At 31.2% G+C, this 17,506-nt stretch overlaps 2 protein-coding genes across 2 annotated transcripts; one reads left to right on the top strand and one right to left on the bottom strand.

Moving 5' to 3' along the window:
* Window positions 1-1,988: 1,988 nt before the first annotated feature.
* Window positions 1,989-11,754, bottom strand: Dlic (dynein light intermediate chain; the record flags this gene model as incomplete). The annotated part of the gene is given in 9 exon segments (XM_067045481.1): window positions 1,989-2,118; window positions 2,395-2,562; window positions 4,498-4,609; window positions 4,686-4,915; window positions 5,144-5,304; window positions 7,195-7,425; window positions 8,811-8,927; window positions 9,834-9,907; window positions 11,591-11,754. Coding segments are annotated over 9 exon segments (1,285 nt in total), but the record flags the coding sequence as incomplete, so codon positions are not given.
* Window positions 11,755-13,647: 1,893 nt separating this feature from the next.
* LOC106682006 (splicing factor C9orf78 homolog) lies at window positions 13,648-15,441 on the top strand (the record flags this gene model as incomplete). Its single annotated transcript, XM_067045471.1, is given in 4 exon segments — window positions 13,648-13,929; window positions 14,006-14,120; window positions 14,956-15,104; window positions 15,235-15,441. Coding segments are annotated over 4 exon segments (605 nt in total), but the record flags the coding sequence as incomplete, so codon positions are not given.
* Window positions 15,442-17,506: the final 2,065 nt, after the last annotated feature.

The raw sequence follows: 17,506 nt of genomic DNA, 5'->3' as shown, positions 1-17,506 counted from the left end.
AAAAAAAAAAAAAAAAAAAAAAAAGGCAATACATTTTATCATTTTGCAACACAGAAATCACATCTGACAAAAGCCTTAATGATTTATTATAATAAAAGTTAAATTACCCTTTTAACAAACAAATTTATTAAGGCTAAAAGGACACCAACATGATCAGTAGGGATGGCAATAAAACCAACAATGGATGTAAATAGTAAGGTTAAGACAGATGGATTGAAGGGAAAATTCTGAAGTGGAGGGTTACTGAGAAAGTGGTGAGGGGGTTAATCTTTCTTAATTTTGACAATTAAAAATTTAAATTTCAAATTTTGGGGCTTATCTTTATTAATTTTGACAATTTAAATTTTAGATTTCAAATTTCGGGGACAATCTTTCTTAATTTTCAAAATTAGAAATTTTATATTCAAATTTTAATGAAAAAATTTGTTGTCATTCTCCTTGACATATATATACATATTTGTATTCAAAATCATACTATTTTTTCCCACGTCTCAACTTGAGACATAATGCCAAATAATAATATTTAAAAAACATTGTTAATAAACAGACATTCTTCCAATTGCATTGAAGGTTAGGGGAAAATTTATTTATAAATTATATTAATTTAGTTATAGGTGATTCTAATTTAAAAAAATAATCACAAACATATGAGGATATTTGTCTGCAACTGGATGACACACATGCAATCAAATTCGTAAATTAGTGGCTCAATAACAGAGAGAACCTCACCTTTATAACAACTTATTTACTTAATTATTAACACGCACAATCGTTATCCCAATATACTCTCAACTTTTATTTTCAGAAACTCTCCAACGTTTCAGCCCTCAGGCCATTTTCAAGGAGACAACCTATAAAAATTTAAAATCTTTTCTGCAGGTTTATTGCCCATGTCATATCTTTAAAACAAATTAAATATTAAAATAATATCATAACAGTTTCACAAATAATGTTTTTAAATTGATTATTTAGTTACATAACTTTAAATCTAAAACTCTTTTACATAAATAATTTTCTCTCTTTCCTCTCACAAACATCATTTATAACAGAACCCACCTTCAAACAAGGTTGAATTTTTGAAAATGTCATGGTCATTCATAAAGAAAATAATAATTTTAGAAGAAAGATATTAAAATCAATTTACATCTAAGAAAATATAAATTATGTAGTAAATTTCAAATCAAATTCTAAAGGACTAAACCAACATTATTCTGAAATTTTAACTAAAATAAATATGTAATTATGAGAAAAAAAGTTGGTAAATAGATAAATGTTCAAATCCTTGAATTGTACAGAGGTATATATAATATAAATACACATATAAAAGCATGTATAGGTGAGTGATTATGTGAAAAAATAAAAAAGAGAGGGAGTATATAAATGTAAAAAAATACATATATAATAAAAATATAGTAATTATGGATTTAAGAAATGATAAGTTATAAAGAAATAAATTAAAATTGAATGTTAATTAAATTTGATTAAATGTAAAAAAATTATTTTTAATGATAAGATGATAACAGAGTCCTAACCTGTTGAAGGTTGGAGGTCAGAACCTGTTTTTAAGTGGAAAGAGAGACAATTATTTATGTGAAAAATTTTAGATTTAAAATATAAAAAGTTATGTAAGTAAATAATCAATTTAAAAACATTGTTTGAAACTGTTATGATATTATTTTAAAGATATGACATGGGCAATTACCCTGCAGAAAATATTTTAAAGAATATGACATAAATATTTAAGGAATAGTAAAACATACCAGTATGTTGTAAAGGAAACAATGTAATTAATATAAAAACAAAAAAAAATTATAGGTTGTCTCTTTGAAAGTGGCCTGAGGACCGAAACTTTGGAGAGCTTCTGAAAATAAAAGTTAAGAGTATATAGGGATCAAGATTGTGTGTGTTATTGAAATAAACCACACTCAAACAATCGTTATAATAAATCATTAATATATTATTTACTTAGGAAAATTATAAATAAATACCTGGAGAACCTGGGGTCTTTACTGAACTAGGAGATGTACTAGCAGATCCAGGCTTTTTATGAAGGAGAGAATTGAAAAAGTTAGCCAATACGCCTTCTCCACTTGTACTTGAAACTTTGCTAGGATCCAACTATAACATAAAATAATGTGTAAAATATTTTCTTTTTAGGATTGATTAATTAATCAAATATTAACAAAGAGAAAATTTAATAATCCAGATAATTCTTATTGTCAAGGGTATAAATATGAATTACCGAGATACTCAGATTACCAATAATTGTCAATAATAAGAATAAAAAATGCAAGTTAGCAAGATTAGTACAAACATTTATTATTATGAATAAATACAAAAATGCATGATAAATTTCAACAAAGAGAACAAGATCTTAATTCAAGCAATATTTACCTTTTTCGGGGGTGTAATACTTGGAGGGCCCATACATGTTTGTAACCTAGATCCAGTTTTCTGTACTGCAGGAGTTTGCTTATCGTGACCCTGCTGTAGGAGAGAAAGCATTCTTGCCAAGAAAACTTGTTCATCTTCAGCGACAACCTCAGTTTCACGACCGCCAGACTAGAAAAATATTATAGTTTAATCAGTAACTATAATTCCTCTCAATTAAATAACAAGTAATAAATTCTTCCATAGGCATAGATAAATAAATATTTTGACTCATTATCTATACAATGTGACAGGGTATAACACTCCAAAATGGCAATTGCCTTCTAGATCAGTGATGAGTATGCCTTCTAGATTATGATTTATCATACTAATCATAATCATTTTAGTCTCCAAAAATGGCTTTTTTTTCCTTCAATAAAATGCTTAAGTTTCAATTCAATACTAATTGAAAAAACAAAAACAACTTTATTATGGCACAATGTACCTTACGAATAATGAAAGTAAAAAAAAAAAAAAAAAAAAAAAAGTGATTTTGTATTAAATAAAGTTTGGATTTCTTATTTACTAAAATTCCAAAAATAAACTCCAGTAATGATACGACTTATTACATATTATTTTTATTTATTACTAGCTGAGCTCTGTGGGGTCATTATTTACTTTCACTCCTCCAATAAAGGCGGAAATAATTAATTCTTGACCAGACTGCACAAACCTTTTAAAAATAAATTAATCGCCCATTCAACAGGGAATTTTTCCGTCTAGGGGGAAATTCAAGAGGAGAATGGACATAAGAACTAATTCTAAAGGAGCATAATTTAAAGGATACTAGAGGAAACAGTCTAATCAAGTCAGCCAAATAAATTCAGGAGAATCTTCGGATTAATATCCAAAGAGTAGACCAAGGGTTAAATGTCAAACCTCAAAATTATACTTAAGGGAAAATTAGGACATTAATAGATAAAGAAATATAGGATAATTAGATGTATTTTTAATATAGAGATTAGATGTACTTTGTCAATTAAGAAATTTTATAACTGTTGTTAAAAGCTGTTGAAATTTTATAAAGCTTTGTATAATAGTATTAATATAGATATAAAGGGTTTACATAAGTTAGATAGAATATTTTAACAATAATCATGGTTCCAAGGTACAATATCCAGTAACTTAGCAAATATTGGTCCAATTTAGATTATGTTTTTTTGTCTGGTAGAGAATTCAACAATCTTTTGAATGAGCAGCAATAATAATTCAGGAGACTTCTGATTTTCGACTTATTTCGAAAAACTATATTATTTTTTTAAATAACATTAATTTTAAGCCACTTATAATAAGTATTTTTTCAAACCCAACCTTAATATACATCTAAAGTCTTAGAAGAGTAGCCTTTAAAAATTCCAGCCTCATAAGAATTGTTATGGAAAGATTACCACCTTGTTCTAACACAAACTTCTTATTACACAGTAATCTATTGGTCGTGGTGTGATGCAATGTAACCTAAAGTATTCCTTGATAAATGGTATATCTAACATAAAAGCAGGTTCTTGAATCAGACGGGTTGTTCTTGTGGTTAACACATTCAAAGAAACATGTAAGTGTCATGCAATAAACATCAATCTAAGGAAAATTGAATTTAATATATTTTTTTTTTTTCAATTTTAGAAAAATCAATTTTTAACTTCTATAAACGATTTTTTTTTTTTTAATTGTCACAGAAGCACTGCGCCCGATAAGGCCTAGAGCCTAAGTTTTGAAGATTCCAAGAATCTTAATAGACTTAAGGGATTGACCAGCTCGCACTGCTTGGGATCCACATCCACCATGTGATCTGTCCCAAACAGTGCAAACCTCCAAAAAAATTACAATTTAATGTTCTTAAGAATTGAACAAGGATACTAAATAGAAAGGAGTATTTAAAATATTCTTTTCAGTAAAAATTCTTATTTTCCTAAATTGGTACACAGAACATTAATCCAATCATGCCCTCAAACCATTCAAAATATATAAATATATATATTAAACACATAACGAAATATACAACATGTAAGAAAAAAAACATTTATTGAAAGTTAAATAACTCTCGATGAGAAATTAGAACAAAATGATTACCTTTCTTGAAGCTGGAGGTGCAATAACATCTCTGTAATAATCATCAGGTTTCATACTTTGAAGGTTTTCACAAACTATACTAATTTTTTTCATGCTGTCCCATCCTGAGGGTCTAAAAAAAAAAAAAACATTCATAATTAAATTTAATATAATAAGACATAAAAAATAAGTAAAACTTCACAACTTACACTAATAATGCTTCTTTTTCAACAACTAAAGCAGGTGTGCGGAATGGAAGAGAGTAGAGACGATGCGTTAAGTATTTGTAGAGTAAGTCACAATTTTTATCTTCTTTAGCAGAAGTATAAAACAAACCGGCTCCATACTGTAAACAAAACCTTCGAACCCATTGTTGAATAAAATCGAAATGTTCATCTCTATAGTCGTTTTCTTTTTCCAAAGTGGACATGTAATCTGTCTGCAAGCATAAAAAGAATGGATAAATTTATTAAATAAGAAATAGAATAATGAAAACATTTTATCAGGTTGAAAATAATTAACTTTCTAATCATTTGCTTCACATTTTAACAGTCCATTAATATAATTTAGACATAAAGTATACCATTCCTAATAAGTAAACTAATTTAACAGATTATTATAAGTAATGTTAAATATTTGACATTTGTTTATATTCTTTATTATTTACCTTAGTAATGACAACAACAACGTCTAATCCAAGATTAGAGGTAAGAACACCTTCGGACAAAGGCAAATCATCACCCTCTTCTTCTAAATTTCGAGAAGTTCTACTAACATTCAGATCAGGATCATCTGTCTGATCAACATATTCTTGCCACCTTTTAACAACTGAAAGCAATATTTATGTAAGGAATAATAAAACTTCACATTTTCAAAGCAGTATAGAAAAAAAATCATATCTAAAATTTGTACAATGTCATTACAACTTGATCTATATTAATTAATATAAGGAAAAGGTGGTTAAGGAAGGGGGGAGGAGAAGGGGATAGGGCGAGGAGGGGAGTACAGAACAAAGATAAGAGTACAGTAAAGAAAAGAAATATATAAAAAAAAGAGCACAGTAAAGAACACTACTAAGTGGTACTTATTCTATTCTGGCAACGTTTTATCCTGAATTTAAGGACTTCTGCTTGGCTAAGTACAAACAAGACAACAACCATGCTAAAACTAAAATAAAACAGTTTAACAAGAAAAATATCAGAAAAAATGATAAAAACTATAAAAGAAAAAAAAATCATGGCACTAGCTGACAGAAGTAAAACTTCTGGAAGTGATATAATTTAATAATAATAATGGCCTAACGAACCTGGAGTTTCAATGTCAATACCTCTAATCGCTTTCTACATACATCCTTCCAGTGATGCCCCTCTTAACTCAATTATACTAAATCAGTTTTAACGCAATCCTCCTGTCTACGTTTCAGTCTACCTCCTCAAACAAACCCATCGATTCAGTGTTTATTAGCATTTTAGGGATCCGCTCGTTACTAAGCCCTACAACCTTACAGGCCCATCTTATTTGCTCCAATGCTATAACTTGAATTATATTTAACTGGTGCAGTTCCCTTAGTTCAGCATTCTAAATGTATTGTGTAGCCTACTCTTCTATTACATTATAAAAATTTTCCTGCTTGAACCAAACAGTATTACCTCCCCCCCTGCCGCCCCACCATTTCTGTTTCATTTGCACTACATAATCAATTTAAAAATAAAAAATTAAAATTGGTATCGCTACAACCCATGAAGGGCCATTGTAAGGAAGTACTGTTACTAGACCAACGGTTGTGGATTTGGTCAGAATCACACTCAACCACCTGATTTTTACCCAATTAAAGAGGCTGGGTGGACCCCAGAAGGGCTCCAAGAACCCACAGGAGTTGACTCACGGCTGTGTAACAGAAAAAAATTTTCTGCCCAGCCAGATTCGAACTCGGGTTTTTGGAGTTAGTGGCCACACACCTTACCCCAGGGCTACCCGCGCTCCCACATAATCAATTTACTTCCATATAATTTTTTTTCTTGAGTAGTAGAATGTTGGTGAAGACGTTTTACTTAAAAAATAAAGTAAATAATAGTAAAAAAATTAAATTTGTTATTTATAATATATTCTTACCCGTCTAATTTTCTAATATTTTTTTTTTTACATTTTCAAATTGTTTTATATCATATTTTTCTTGATACACTGTTTTATTTTTATTTAACATGATTGCTATCTTGTTGGTATTTGGTCCTGAAATTCAGGCTAAAACATAAAAATAAAATAGGTACTCCTTATCAATGTTGTTCATTTCAACCTCTCTTAGCGGGAACCTCTAAAATAAGACAACTATTACTTTGAGCTTTCCTATTTGGAAAACTGGGTAAATGAAAATCCTCTTTAAGTAATAGAAAATCCTAGGTCCCTTGAGATCACAATTATATAGGTTACACTGAATAAGTAATAAAGTAATGAAGAAATCTAATAGTGAATGAAGTGATTTAAATGTAGACACTACAGTGCAATTTTAGCATTAACTCAAATCCATGTGATTAAAAAGCATTAAATGTAACTGCCCTAAATGGAGTGGTGTCCAGAAAACTCTAGCTACAACTATGGGGTATTTATAGCTACCGTTTAATCACACTAAAAAGTACATTAAAATTCTAAAAAAACAACAGAAGCAATAGCAAAAACTACGTTTTAATAACTTCACTTATGAATTTAAATAATAGCACTTACTTTTCTGTCGATATTCTTGCAAAGTTTCAGCTGGAATTCTAAGAGAATCTATGTAATCGTGAAGCACTGCGACCCAACTTTGAAGTTGATCGAGAATGGCCCAAGGAGTAGTCATAGAAGCAACGAACATTACTAAAGTATTGGGAATAGATTCAGCAGGAAGAGCAAATTTCAGTAGCTGTTTATACATAGGATGTCCATCTAATACCCACACGCCTAATCTTGTATGATCTGAAAATTAAGATATAATAACATAAAATTTTTATTTCCGTAATAAAGAAGGAAAATGTAAAAAACATAAATTATCAAGATGATAACAGAATGTTTATTTTAGGGATAAATGTATCAAGAAGGAGATATTGTCTTTTAACCTTTGTAATACCCTGGTCTGAAACAAACTCATAATAGTGCAGGAGTCTTTTCAGGACCTCAATATAATTTTTAATGAGGTGTAGATAGTTGACCGTAGATTAATGCTTGATTGCGTAGATTAATGTCGGGGGGGGGGGGGGTGCAGTCAGCAAAGAACAACATAAATAAACAAAACCATATTTATTTATTTTATGCCGACGTTTCGATCTGAGTTTCAGGTCACTGACTGCGTTGAGTCAGTTACTAATCTTCCCTCTACGCCACAACCCCTGATGAAGACCTGAAACTCAGGTCGAAACGTCGGCATAAAATAAATATGGTTTTGTTTATTTATGTTGTTCTTTGCTGACCGCACCCCCCGACAAACTTCTTCAAGAATATAATTTTTACGTTTCTCAGTTATTTCATTAATTCTAGTATTAATATTCCATCTGGTTAGTAAGAATAAACGGCAAAATGGATATAAGGATGAGGTTTTTAAAATATTCAGAAAGAAAAAAATAATTTATTATTCCAATCTTGTCATATAACATAACATAAAATACCATTCTGTCTCGTCCAACATGATTGTAGAGAAGATCAAGTCATTCATGATTGATACAGACTATTTTTTTGTGATCTGTGGACTTCACTAACAGGATTTCCTGATGTGCTCCTGGTTCTGAGTCTTCTGCTTCTTCCACGTCAATATCCTCGCCAACAAAATTCTTATCATCAATGGTTTCCAAGAATTTCTTTATCATTTCTAAACTCTTTTTGGACTCAATGTTTAGTTCAATCTTCTCGTTATGGCTGGTTCAATTAATATTTTACTTAGAATCAGCAGAAACTAATGCCTTTTTTGTAACCTCATTTCCACTCTGGGTGAGTGTTTTCCCACAGAAAAAAAATCATTTACAGGTGCTATATTGATCCGGTTCATAATTAAAACCATTGGCCATCTGCTGGTTTGTTTCTTGCAAGTATATTGCCTGAACATTTTGTCAACTGCTCCCTTTGTTTTGTTATAGTGAGCAATGATCATTGGCTTCATTTGTGAATAATCTTCAGCTATTTCGGCTTTGTAATGCATACCGGAAAGCAATACAACATATTTATTTATGTGTGTTACATAAAAATCTAATGTAACTTCAGGTTGAAATGTGAAAGTCAAAAAAATTTTGTGATCAGCTTTGCGAAGGAAGTAATTATGGAGGAATAAACTTAATTTTATTTTATGTATAACATTTTATACATAAACTTACCATCTCTATACTCATCCCTAACGTCTATATAGGCGTATTCTAGGCCAGAACCTTTTTTTGGATCTTCTACTCCTTGAAGTTTTGCAATGAGGGTGGTTTTTCCAGATTCATTATCACCTAAAAAGAAAATTTATAATTGAGACCAATAAAAAACACTACTACAATATAGTAACCAGACTTTCTTTCTTTTTTCTTTTAATATTAATTAAAATTCTAAACAAGCATAAACTTATGAAAAATAATGAGCACATAACAAAATATGATTTTTTATAATAAAAATTTAAGTTCAGAGTCAAAAAACTTTCTTCTATTTTCTAACAACGAAATACTTCCATTGAAACTGCATAGCAAAAGACACATGTCTATGATATGTTATATTTAACTAAGCAAATTGATATATTATAATACTTCATGTTAACAGAAAAAATTCTAAAACTGAGTTTGCACAACCAGTGAATGTGGTTTAGTTGGAACTATACATGATTCCCAGCAAGGAATGGAAATAACAATTAATTTTTATTTCAGAAGAGCTTCAATAACAAATTAATTTTAATTTTTAAGATGTGTTACTAAGTAGAATATAAATTTTAAGGCCAATGAACCACATATGAAACAAAAATTTGTACAAAAATGGTACTCATTGTTTTCATTTAAGTCAAAGAGTTGGCAATAAATACGGTAAAAAAAATAATAATAAATTTTGTTGATATTATCATGTTTAATTATAATTTTCTTTCACAAAAATTTTTATAAAATGATTCTGCAACTTAGATTGAATCACATAAGAAATATTGTTACAACGATAATATTTTATGTATTCTTCTTCAGGATATGAAATTCAAATAAAATTATTATCATTTTCCTTACAACGCAGAAAACATTACTCTCCTCGAAAATAAGATCAATTATAATGAATTAATAATCTTCACATAAATTTAAAAACAAGACAAATTTCAATAATCCTGTAAAATCACAAATTTTATATATCTAACTACTAATACTAAAATGAACATAGATACTTACCAAGAACTAAAATGGATTTGTTAGAAGGTAGCTTGTTGCTTCCTTTAGTTTGAACTTCACCGAGAATGGATGTCCTTAATCAAAAGAATAAATTAAAAACTGTCCATGACATCATTTCAAAATAATAAGTGATTAAATTATAACATCAAACATATCACCTATTTCACATTACTGCTAGTAACAAAGTTATAATTTTCATTTCCAATTGAAAGAAAAAAGAAAAGATAGTTTCAGAATACCAATGTACTGAAAACGCAGGAAGAAAGGCAGTTCATTATAAATATAATAATATAAGAACCAAGATAGTAAAAAATGTCAGCAGAGAAACCATTTTCAGAGATATATTACTATAGAACGCAAAATTAAGGTTAAGATAAGTCTAGAAAAATGTTGAATTGATGGAACTCCACATGGTAAATATAATTTAGGTTCTAGCATTGCAGTGAATAAAATGTGGGTTTAAAGTTGTGGGACTTATCAACAAACGAATCCCTAAAATGTTAATAAAAACTGAACCGACGGGTAGACGTCCAAGGGGTAAACCAAAACGTAGATGAGAGTATTGAGTCAAAACTGATTTAGTAGATTTGGGTTTGGCTTGAGGGGTGTGGATGTGTGTGGAGAACGATTGGTGTTATCGAAATCAAAACTTTATTTTCACAAAGCAATTATTAATTTTGTAAAATGTAACAAGCCATTGAAACCCAAAAGACTAAGTTGAAGTTTATTGAATAAATTTCTAATTATTAACATCTATTGAAATGAATCTATACTCATTGTGACAAGAATTTAAAATAAAAAAATCCTAATAGATAAACCATTTATTTTAAAAGAATACAATGCCAATGTTCATCAATTGGGATTCTTTATAGACATCAAAAACAAGGCGTTCAAGATCCAAAAAAGACCATAGCATTTAATTCATCATCAACACAATACATGTGTATACAATCCTATACACAATTTAAATTGAAAACTACCTCAAATTGAACTCCTCTATCTGGCACAAGATTCCTGTAAGTAACCAATATAAATAATCTGTTTATTTCTAATTAAACAGCTCAACAAAATAATAATAATAAAAACCAACCAGAAATAATATAATACACATCCCCTTATCACATTGATAACATGTATTATCGTTGAATATGTGCTATGCTAAAATGTAGCTCATATTCCATGTTCTAAATCATTAAAAGATTTATATTAAGCTCTAAACATTCATATAACATATAAATATAAAAGCAGATACAACCAAAAAGACAAACTTCAAAATATTTCTCCAGTTTAACAAAAATTGTATCCTGTCACAACAAACTTACACAGCTCAAAAAGTCATATAAACATAAATTAGATGTATCTGACTCAGGTGAAGTTGGACAGACAAAGCTTGGGCCAGAAACTGAATTTTTACTTAAGAATCATCGAAAACTAAACTTCTTGTACAAAAATAACAACCTCACTTCACAATTTTGAACTTCTCGCCATATTATTGATTCTCGCATAAGATAAATCTTATTGACAGGAAAAAAAAAACACAAGAACAAACCATTGTCTACTAAACTATTATGATTAAATGTCTACAGGTTTTTCTAATAATTCTCTACTGTTACAAGCAAAATTTTAATATATTAAAACCATTAATGTTCATAAAACATAGATACATAATATGTAAATAAGTGACTTCAAATTTAACAATCATCTAAAACAACTATTTGATATGATCAAAAATCGTTAAACATTAAAATAATAGATACCATAAATTTTCATCGGGAAGTTCCTTTGATTTATCACCCGCAGAAGTAAGCAGGGGTGGCATAATAATGTATCAATATTAACAAAAACAAAGATTAACAAAATTTATTGGAATATTTAACAATACTGCGCAGGTTATAATCAACGTTACCAGATGACTAAAGTCCTCTCACCAGTGTTGCTAACAACCCAAACATAAATTATCCTATTATTGTCCTTATTAGAAAATTAATTTGTAATTGAAAATTCAAGTTGTGAGATATACTATAATTCTCAAGGCGTATACATGTGACAGTTACTTGTCCCCATGTACAAGTATTTGATAGTACAACCAACTCTCAAGCAAATCCCGAAAGTATTGTTTAAAACTGTTATGAAATGTCAAAATGGGTACGACGTGATCGTTAATATTACAAGTAATGTCAGTTGACTATCAGTCGCATTAACTGTTATACGTAAATGCCTAGACAGTGAAATGTCACAAAATATTAATCATATCAAATGTGATGACGATAGGCGGGAAAACATTGTTCCTATATATTCGTCCAAAAACTTAAAATTGTATCCACCTCGGGCCCCAAAAATAATCAAACCCGTGACCCAAAAATGATATTCCGGGCAGTAAATATAAATCCAACACAGGTCCCACAAACAAATCAGCCCAAGGCCCAAAAATTATATTCATCCCACGCCTCAACAATAAATCAATCCCAGGCCCCTAATGGTCTACGTCTGTCTCCTAAAATTTAATATCTAAGGAAAAATAAGAACTTGTTAATAATAAAAAAAGGGTCTAATGATTAACTAACAAAAAACTATCGAAGGAATAATGCTACACTGCATTAGCGTTCTACATGTCCATTTTACCCGAAATCCCCGATCTTCGGCAATTACCCGCTAAGATGAAAAATACGCGAAAATCGGGTAAATATGGGCAGCACTAGTCACCACTAAAGCTGGTTTGAATGTAAGGCTGTGATGGCCGAACACCATAGGGTAAGGGTTCCAAATTGTGTTCGACATGGCGTATAGTAGAGCTCCACCTGGAGCAGTTAATGTCCATTGATCATAGTCGCGAGAAATGAATCTTGACAATTCCACTTAAGTCAGTACGAAGTAGTAAGCTATAAGTCAGTCGTTCCCTGATGTTTTCCGCCGCGGCACCCTTCTTGGGTTAAAAAAATATCGCATCACCTTTGTCAAGCTAAAAAAAAAATTGTGCCACAACTTGCACACACGTTGCAAAACTGTTGAATATTTAAACTTCCATTTTTAAAAAATTTCTTTAGTTATATTTTGAGAAAGAAACCCCTGGCTTACCCTTTGGGAAACACTGTTCATAATAGTCCTCTGGGAATGCCAAAAAGGTCCACTTGCCGGTCTAGAATCTCTCCCTAGTACTAAAACCAAAAGGGTCTGAATATACCTGAAAATCTACTTCAACAGTGAGTTAAGTTGACATCACTGAACATTGATATTTGGTGAGATATAAAGACCCAAAAGAGAGTCAAGACTCTTTTGGCAATACATTAATTTACTTTCTGTAATTTTTTACGCACAGATTCAAGGAGCTTTCTTGGAGTTCATGTAACGGATTATACTATAATGAAGCTCCATACTGTAGAAGAAGGCACCCAACAACTACTACTAATCGCTCTCTTTATACCTCCACTACCTGGCTAGTAACGCCTCCCAAAACCCGAATCTACCAGATCAAACTTCACATAATCCTCTTACCTAAGCTCCTCTACCTCTCGTACGATTACCCATCGGCCCAATAACTAACTACACCAAATTTTACTGTTCACGTCATCTTCACCAAACGGATATGATAGTTGGTCAACCACTAATTCTCAGTAAAAACTGAAAATCACGGATTAACGGCAGCATCATGGGCGACGAAAATACTAAGCTGTCTTTGTTTGTCTAAGCTGCTAATTAGTATAAAACAGTAACTTTTCAAGTGAGCAATTTAATTAAACAATTATTACAATATATTACAACACAATTTTACACCTTATTAGCTTCTAATTAACAGTGAACCTCTTTGGGTGATATTTGTAAACCTAGAGAAGGTTACCTACAGTGTCAACAATTTAATAAACTTTTTTTTAAAATTAAGCTCTATAATTTTGTAATAGTTTGTAACTGCTTTGAGATTAGATATTTAGATGCGTATAGCTGTTTAATATTATATAAGTTTGTTGATGAATATGCCGAAAACCGAAGAAAATACAGTTATAAAAATAAAGAAGCCTAAGTCGAAAAATAATAAATCATTTCGTAGGAAAAACATATCAGATGATAGTTTTGGAGATGATGGCGAAGAGGATCAAATTAAGTAAGTACTCATTATAATAATTTTATGAATAATTTCCATTTTCAATAGTATTGATTTTTTTTTTTTTTAATTCTAGAGAAAAACTTGAAGAAATGAAAACCATTCAAAAGCTAAGAGATCGTCCTCGTGGTGTTAGTGTACTTACATTGACACTTGGTGAAAAGGTATCCAGAGATGAAGAAGTTTTAATTGTGAGTATTCTTTCTCTACTGTATAATATGTTAGTGAAGGTTGTTAAAACAAAGTTTGTGTTGATAGGTTGTTAGTACCTACTGAGGTTGGTAGCAGAACTTCATTCTTACAGCCCTGACGAAGCCCCGCAAAGTAGGGCCAAACGTTGGTTAACAATAAATAGTTTTCCTATTACTATTTTGATACCTTTATTGACCGCCACCTGGACTATCTTCCTCCAATCTACTTCATACAGTCAACTATTTTTTCCCAATATGAATAATATAATATAACTTTATTCATGTTATCACTGATGAAAGTCTCTCTTAGAGGAGATGCAGTGGAGTTCAGCTCCAAAATCACAACTACGGAAGTACAAATATCATACAAATTAATTAATATATCCAATTTAATAGAATATAAGATAAAATAAACAGCACTTATAAAAGTATAAAGCATAAAAGTGATTAAATTTGTTTATAATAGAATCTTAAATTAAAACCGAATTTTCTAGTAAAGTAATAAAATGAGTCTTTCAAATTTCAAAACAATTTTGAACCAGCACTCTCCGTCTCTGCCCTTGTCAATCCAGTTTGTTCCATCTCTGTTAATAATTTCACCTCTCCTCCTTACATTTGTTCTACTATGCTTCTCACTTGCTTGATTGCACTATGTCCTTAAAAGTGATTTGTCATTTCTTAACAATATTATTTTACTTTAGTTTATAGTTCATCTTGGTAAAATTCTTTTCAGGACAGATTAAACTTAACTTTTCAGAAAAGTTAAGACTTTTATTGAGTTCAGTAATGTTTTAACTATTCAATTTACTATAATTTTGTTTTATGTCCTTTTTAGAGTGACCCTTTTAAAATCAAAAGTGGAGGACTTGTAAATATGGCTTCATTAAAAAGTGGTAAAGTAAAAGCAGAAGATGATGCATATGACACTGGTATAGGTACCCAGTTTTCGGCTGAAACTAATAAACGAGATGAAGATGACGAAATGTTTGTTTTCATTTACTTTTATCCATTAAATTTTATTATTAGTGAAGTTATTAAATGCAATTTAAATACAGTTGTCAAATAATCCTTTGTTAAAAATTTATTTATTAATTAATACTTCTTATTATATTAGGATGAAATACATTGAGGTTGAGTTATCTAAAAGGAAAGGGAAAACAGACGATGATGATAATGAATCGAAAAATAAATATTGTTCGCCCGAGGAAGCTGCACTTCTTGCTGTACCCTCCCATCTTACAATTTCTTCTTCACTGAGATCAGAAGAGATGTTGTCCAATCAGATGCTCAGTGGTATTCCAGAAGTTGATCTGGGGATAGAGTGAGTATCATTTTAGTATAAATGATAATGTATTCTCATGAATTATATTAAACATTTTATGGTGGTTTTATTTAAATTTTATAATGTGGTTGTATACAACTGTCGGGGTTGTCTGGTCTTAGGCGATTTCTCCACCCTGATATATTCTTTTCAGAAGGCCCACGACAAGGCGTATTCATTATAAGTTAGGAACGGCCCTGCCAGAGGATGAGCCCTGGACACTGACGCAGGTAGCGGTCTGGGTAAGAGAGTCTGAGGCAGAGTAACAGTTCTAGTTGCTGAGATGAAGCGGACGGACTAGAACTGTCTAGATAGAAGCCAGCTTACTAGTTGCCGAGATGAAGCGGACGGACCAGTAAGCTGATAAGGCTAGGTGCAGCTCTAGTTGCCGAGATGAAGCGGACGGACCAGTAAGCTGATAAGGCTAGGTGCAGCTCTAGTTGCCGAGATGAAGCGGACGGACTAGAGCCGGGAAATTACACTGGTTGCCGAGATGAAGCGGACGGACCAGTGTAACCGTTAAGGATTAGGTTACTATCTTAGTTGCCGAGATGAAGCGGACGGACCAGTGTAACCATTAAGGAATAGGTTACAATCTTAGTTGCCAAGATGAAGCGGTGGACTAAGATTGCTGGAAAGAAGGAGAGGAAATAGGCCATCGTCTTAGATGGACGTACTGAAAAACACAACTTTTGCGAGAATAGATTGGGAATAAACTTCTCTATCTCAAGCAGTGTATATGCCACCTGTGGCATGACTAGACCCAGGAAAGGATGTGGATCTACGATCGAATTGGGGGATTTATAGTCCCTTATTTATAGGTCTAGTCTATGGGGCTGTGACCGAGAAGCGGTCGGTACATGTCTGCTTGAGATAGGTTCGTGCATTGCATTGTTATTATTTATTATTCATTGTACAGATATTTCTAAATATTATGTACAGAAACCATTAATATACAAAAATGACAATGTGTTTTTACAAAATGAAGTATTAAGTAAATTTGGGAGCTTCGGTGACGCTCGAGGTGGAGCGCTCTGGTGAGTAGCGGTCGCTTGCTCCCTCTCACTACACAACCATTATTTTTAGGAGAATTATCAAGATCTAAGTTAAAAGCTAGGACGATTTACTTCCGACCTGTGACCTTCCACCTATATATAATATTTTATTCTTTTTAAACTCTTAATTTAGAGACTATTGACATTGACTGAAAGCTAACATACCCTATTACTTTGTTGGTCCTAAAATATCTATATTCAGTTTTACTATGTCTTATTTCAAATTCTTGAATTTATTATTTATTTCTATATTACTAGATTGGCCTGGTGGGCCTTACATGTTTATCTTATCATTTTGCTAATCATGAGAGATATGAAATAACTTATTTAATCGTGCCAACGTTTCGGCCAGAATTTCTTGCCTTCATCAGGGCTAAGAACAGAACAAGATAACAACCAATGAATACAGAAACTAAAATATAAATAAGTTACTTCAACTTATTTGTGTTTATGTATTCAACTTGTTATATTTTGACCGCAACCCCCAACCATCTCCTCCTCATATTATCATTTTGCTAATTGATAATAGGTAAGTATAGTTTAATGCAAAAGAAATTCTTAACTATGTACAATGCTTCAGTATTGTAGAATCATAAATAATAATAATAATAATAAAAATAAAGGCCTAACGATTTCGATACCACCAATATCACCAATTGTCTCTACATACATACATCCAGTTATGCCCCTCCAAACCCAATTCTACGAAATTAGTTTTAACGCAATCCTCCCATCTATATTTCAGTCTACCTCCTCTAACATTTACCCGTTGATTCAGTGTTTATAAACATTTTAGGGATCCGCTCCTTGAGATTTTGAAATTATCAATATATATATACAAACACATATATAAATAATTGATGAAGGAGATGGTCGGGGTGTGATAAAAAGAAAACAAAAATGGTTAATAACTATTTATTTGCCAACGTTTCGCCCCACTTTTTTTTTAGGTCGGCTCTGCCCATCTTGTAGATCTTTGGCAGCCTGAACAAGCCTTCTCCACACCTGCC

The sequence above is a fragment of the Halyomorpha halys genome, unplaced genomic scaffold, assembly GCF_000696795.3.
Source record: "Halyomorpha halys isolate HHAL.00 unplaced genomic scaffold, Hhal_1.1 Scaffold22.1, whole genome shotgun sequence".
Classification (NCBI taxonomy): Eukaryota; Metazoa; Arthropoda; class Insecta; order Hemiptera; family Pentatomidae; genus Halyomorpha; species Halyomorpha halys.
The sequence above is the reverse complement of the archived record's forward strand: the minus strand, read 5'-3'. Positions and strand labels throughout refer to the sequence as shown.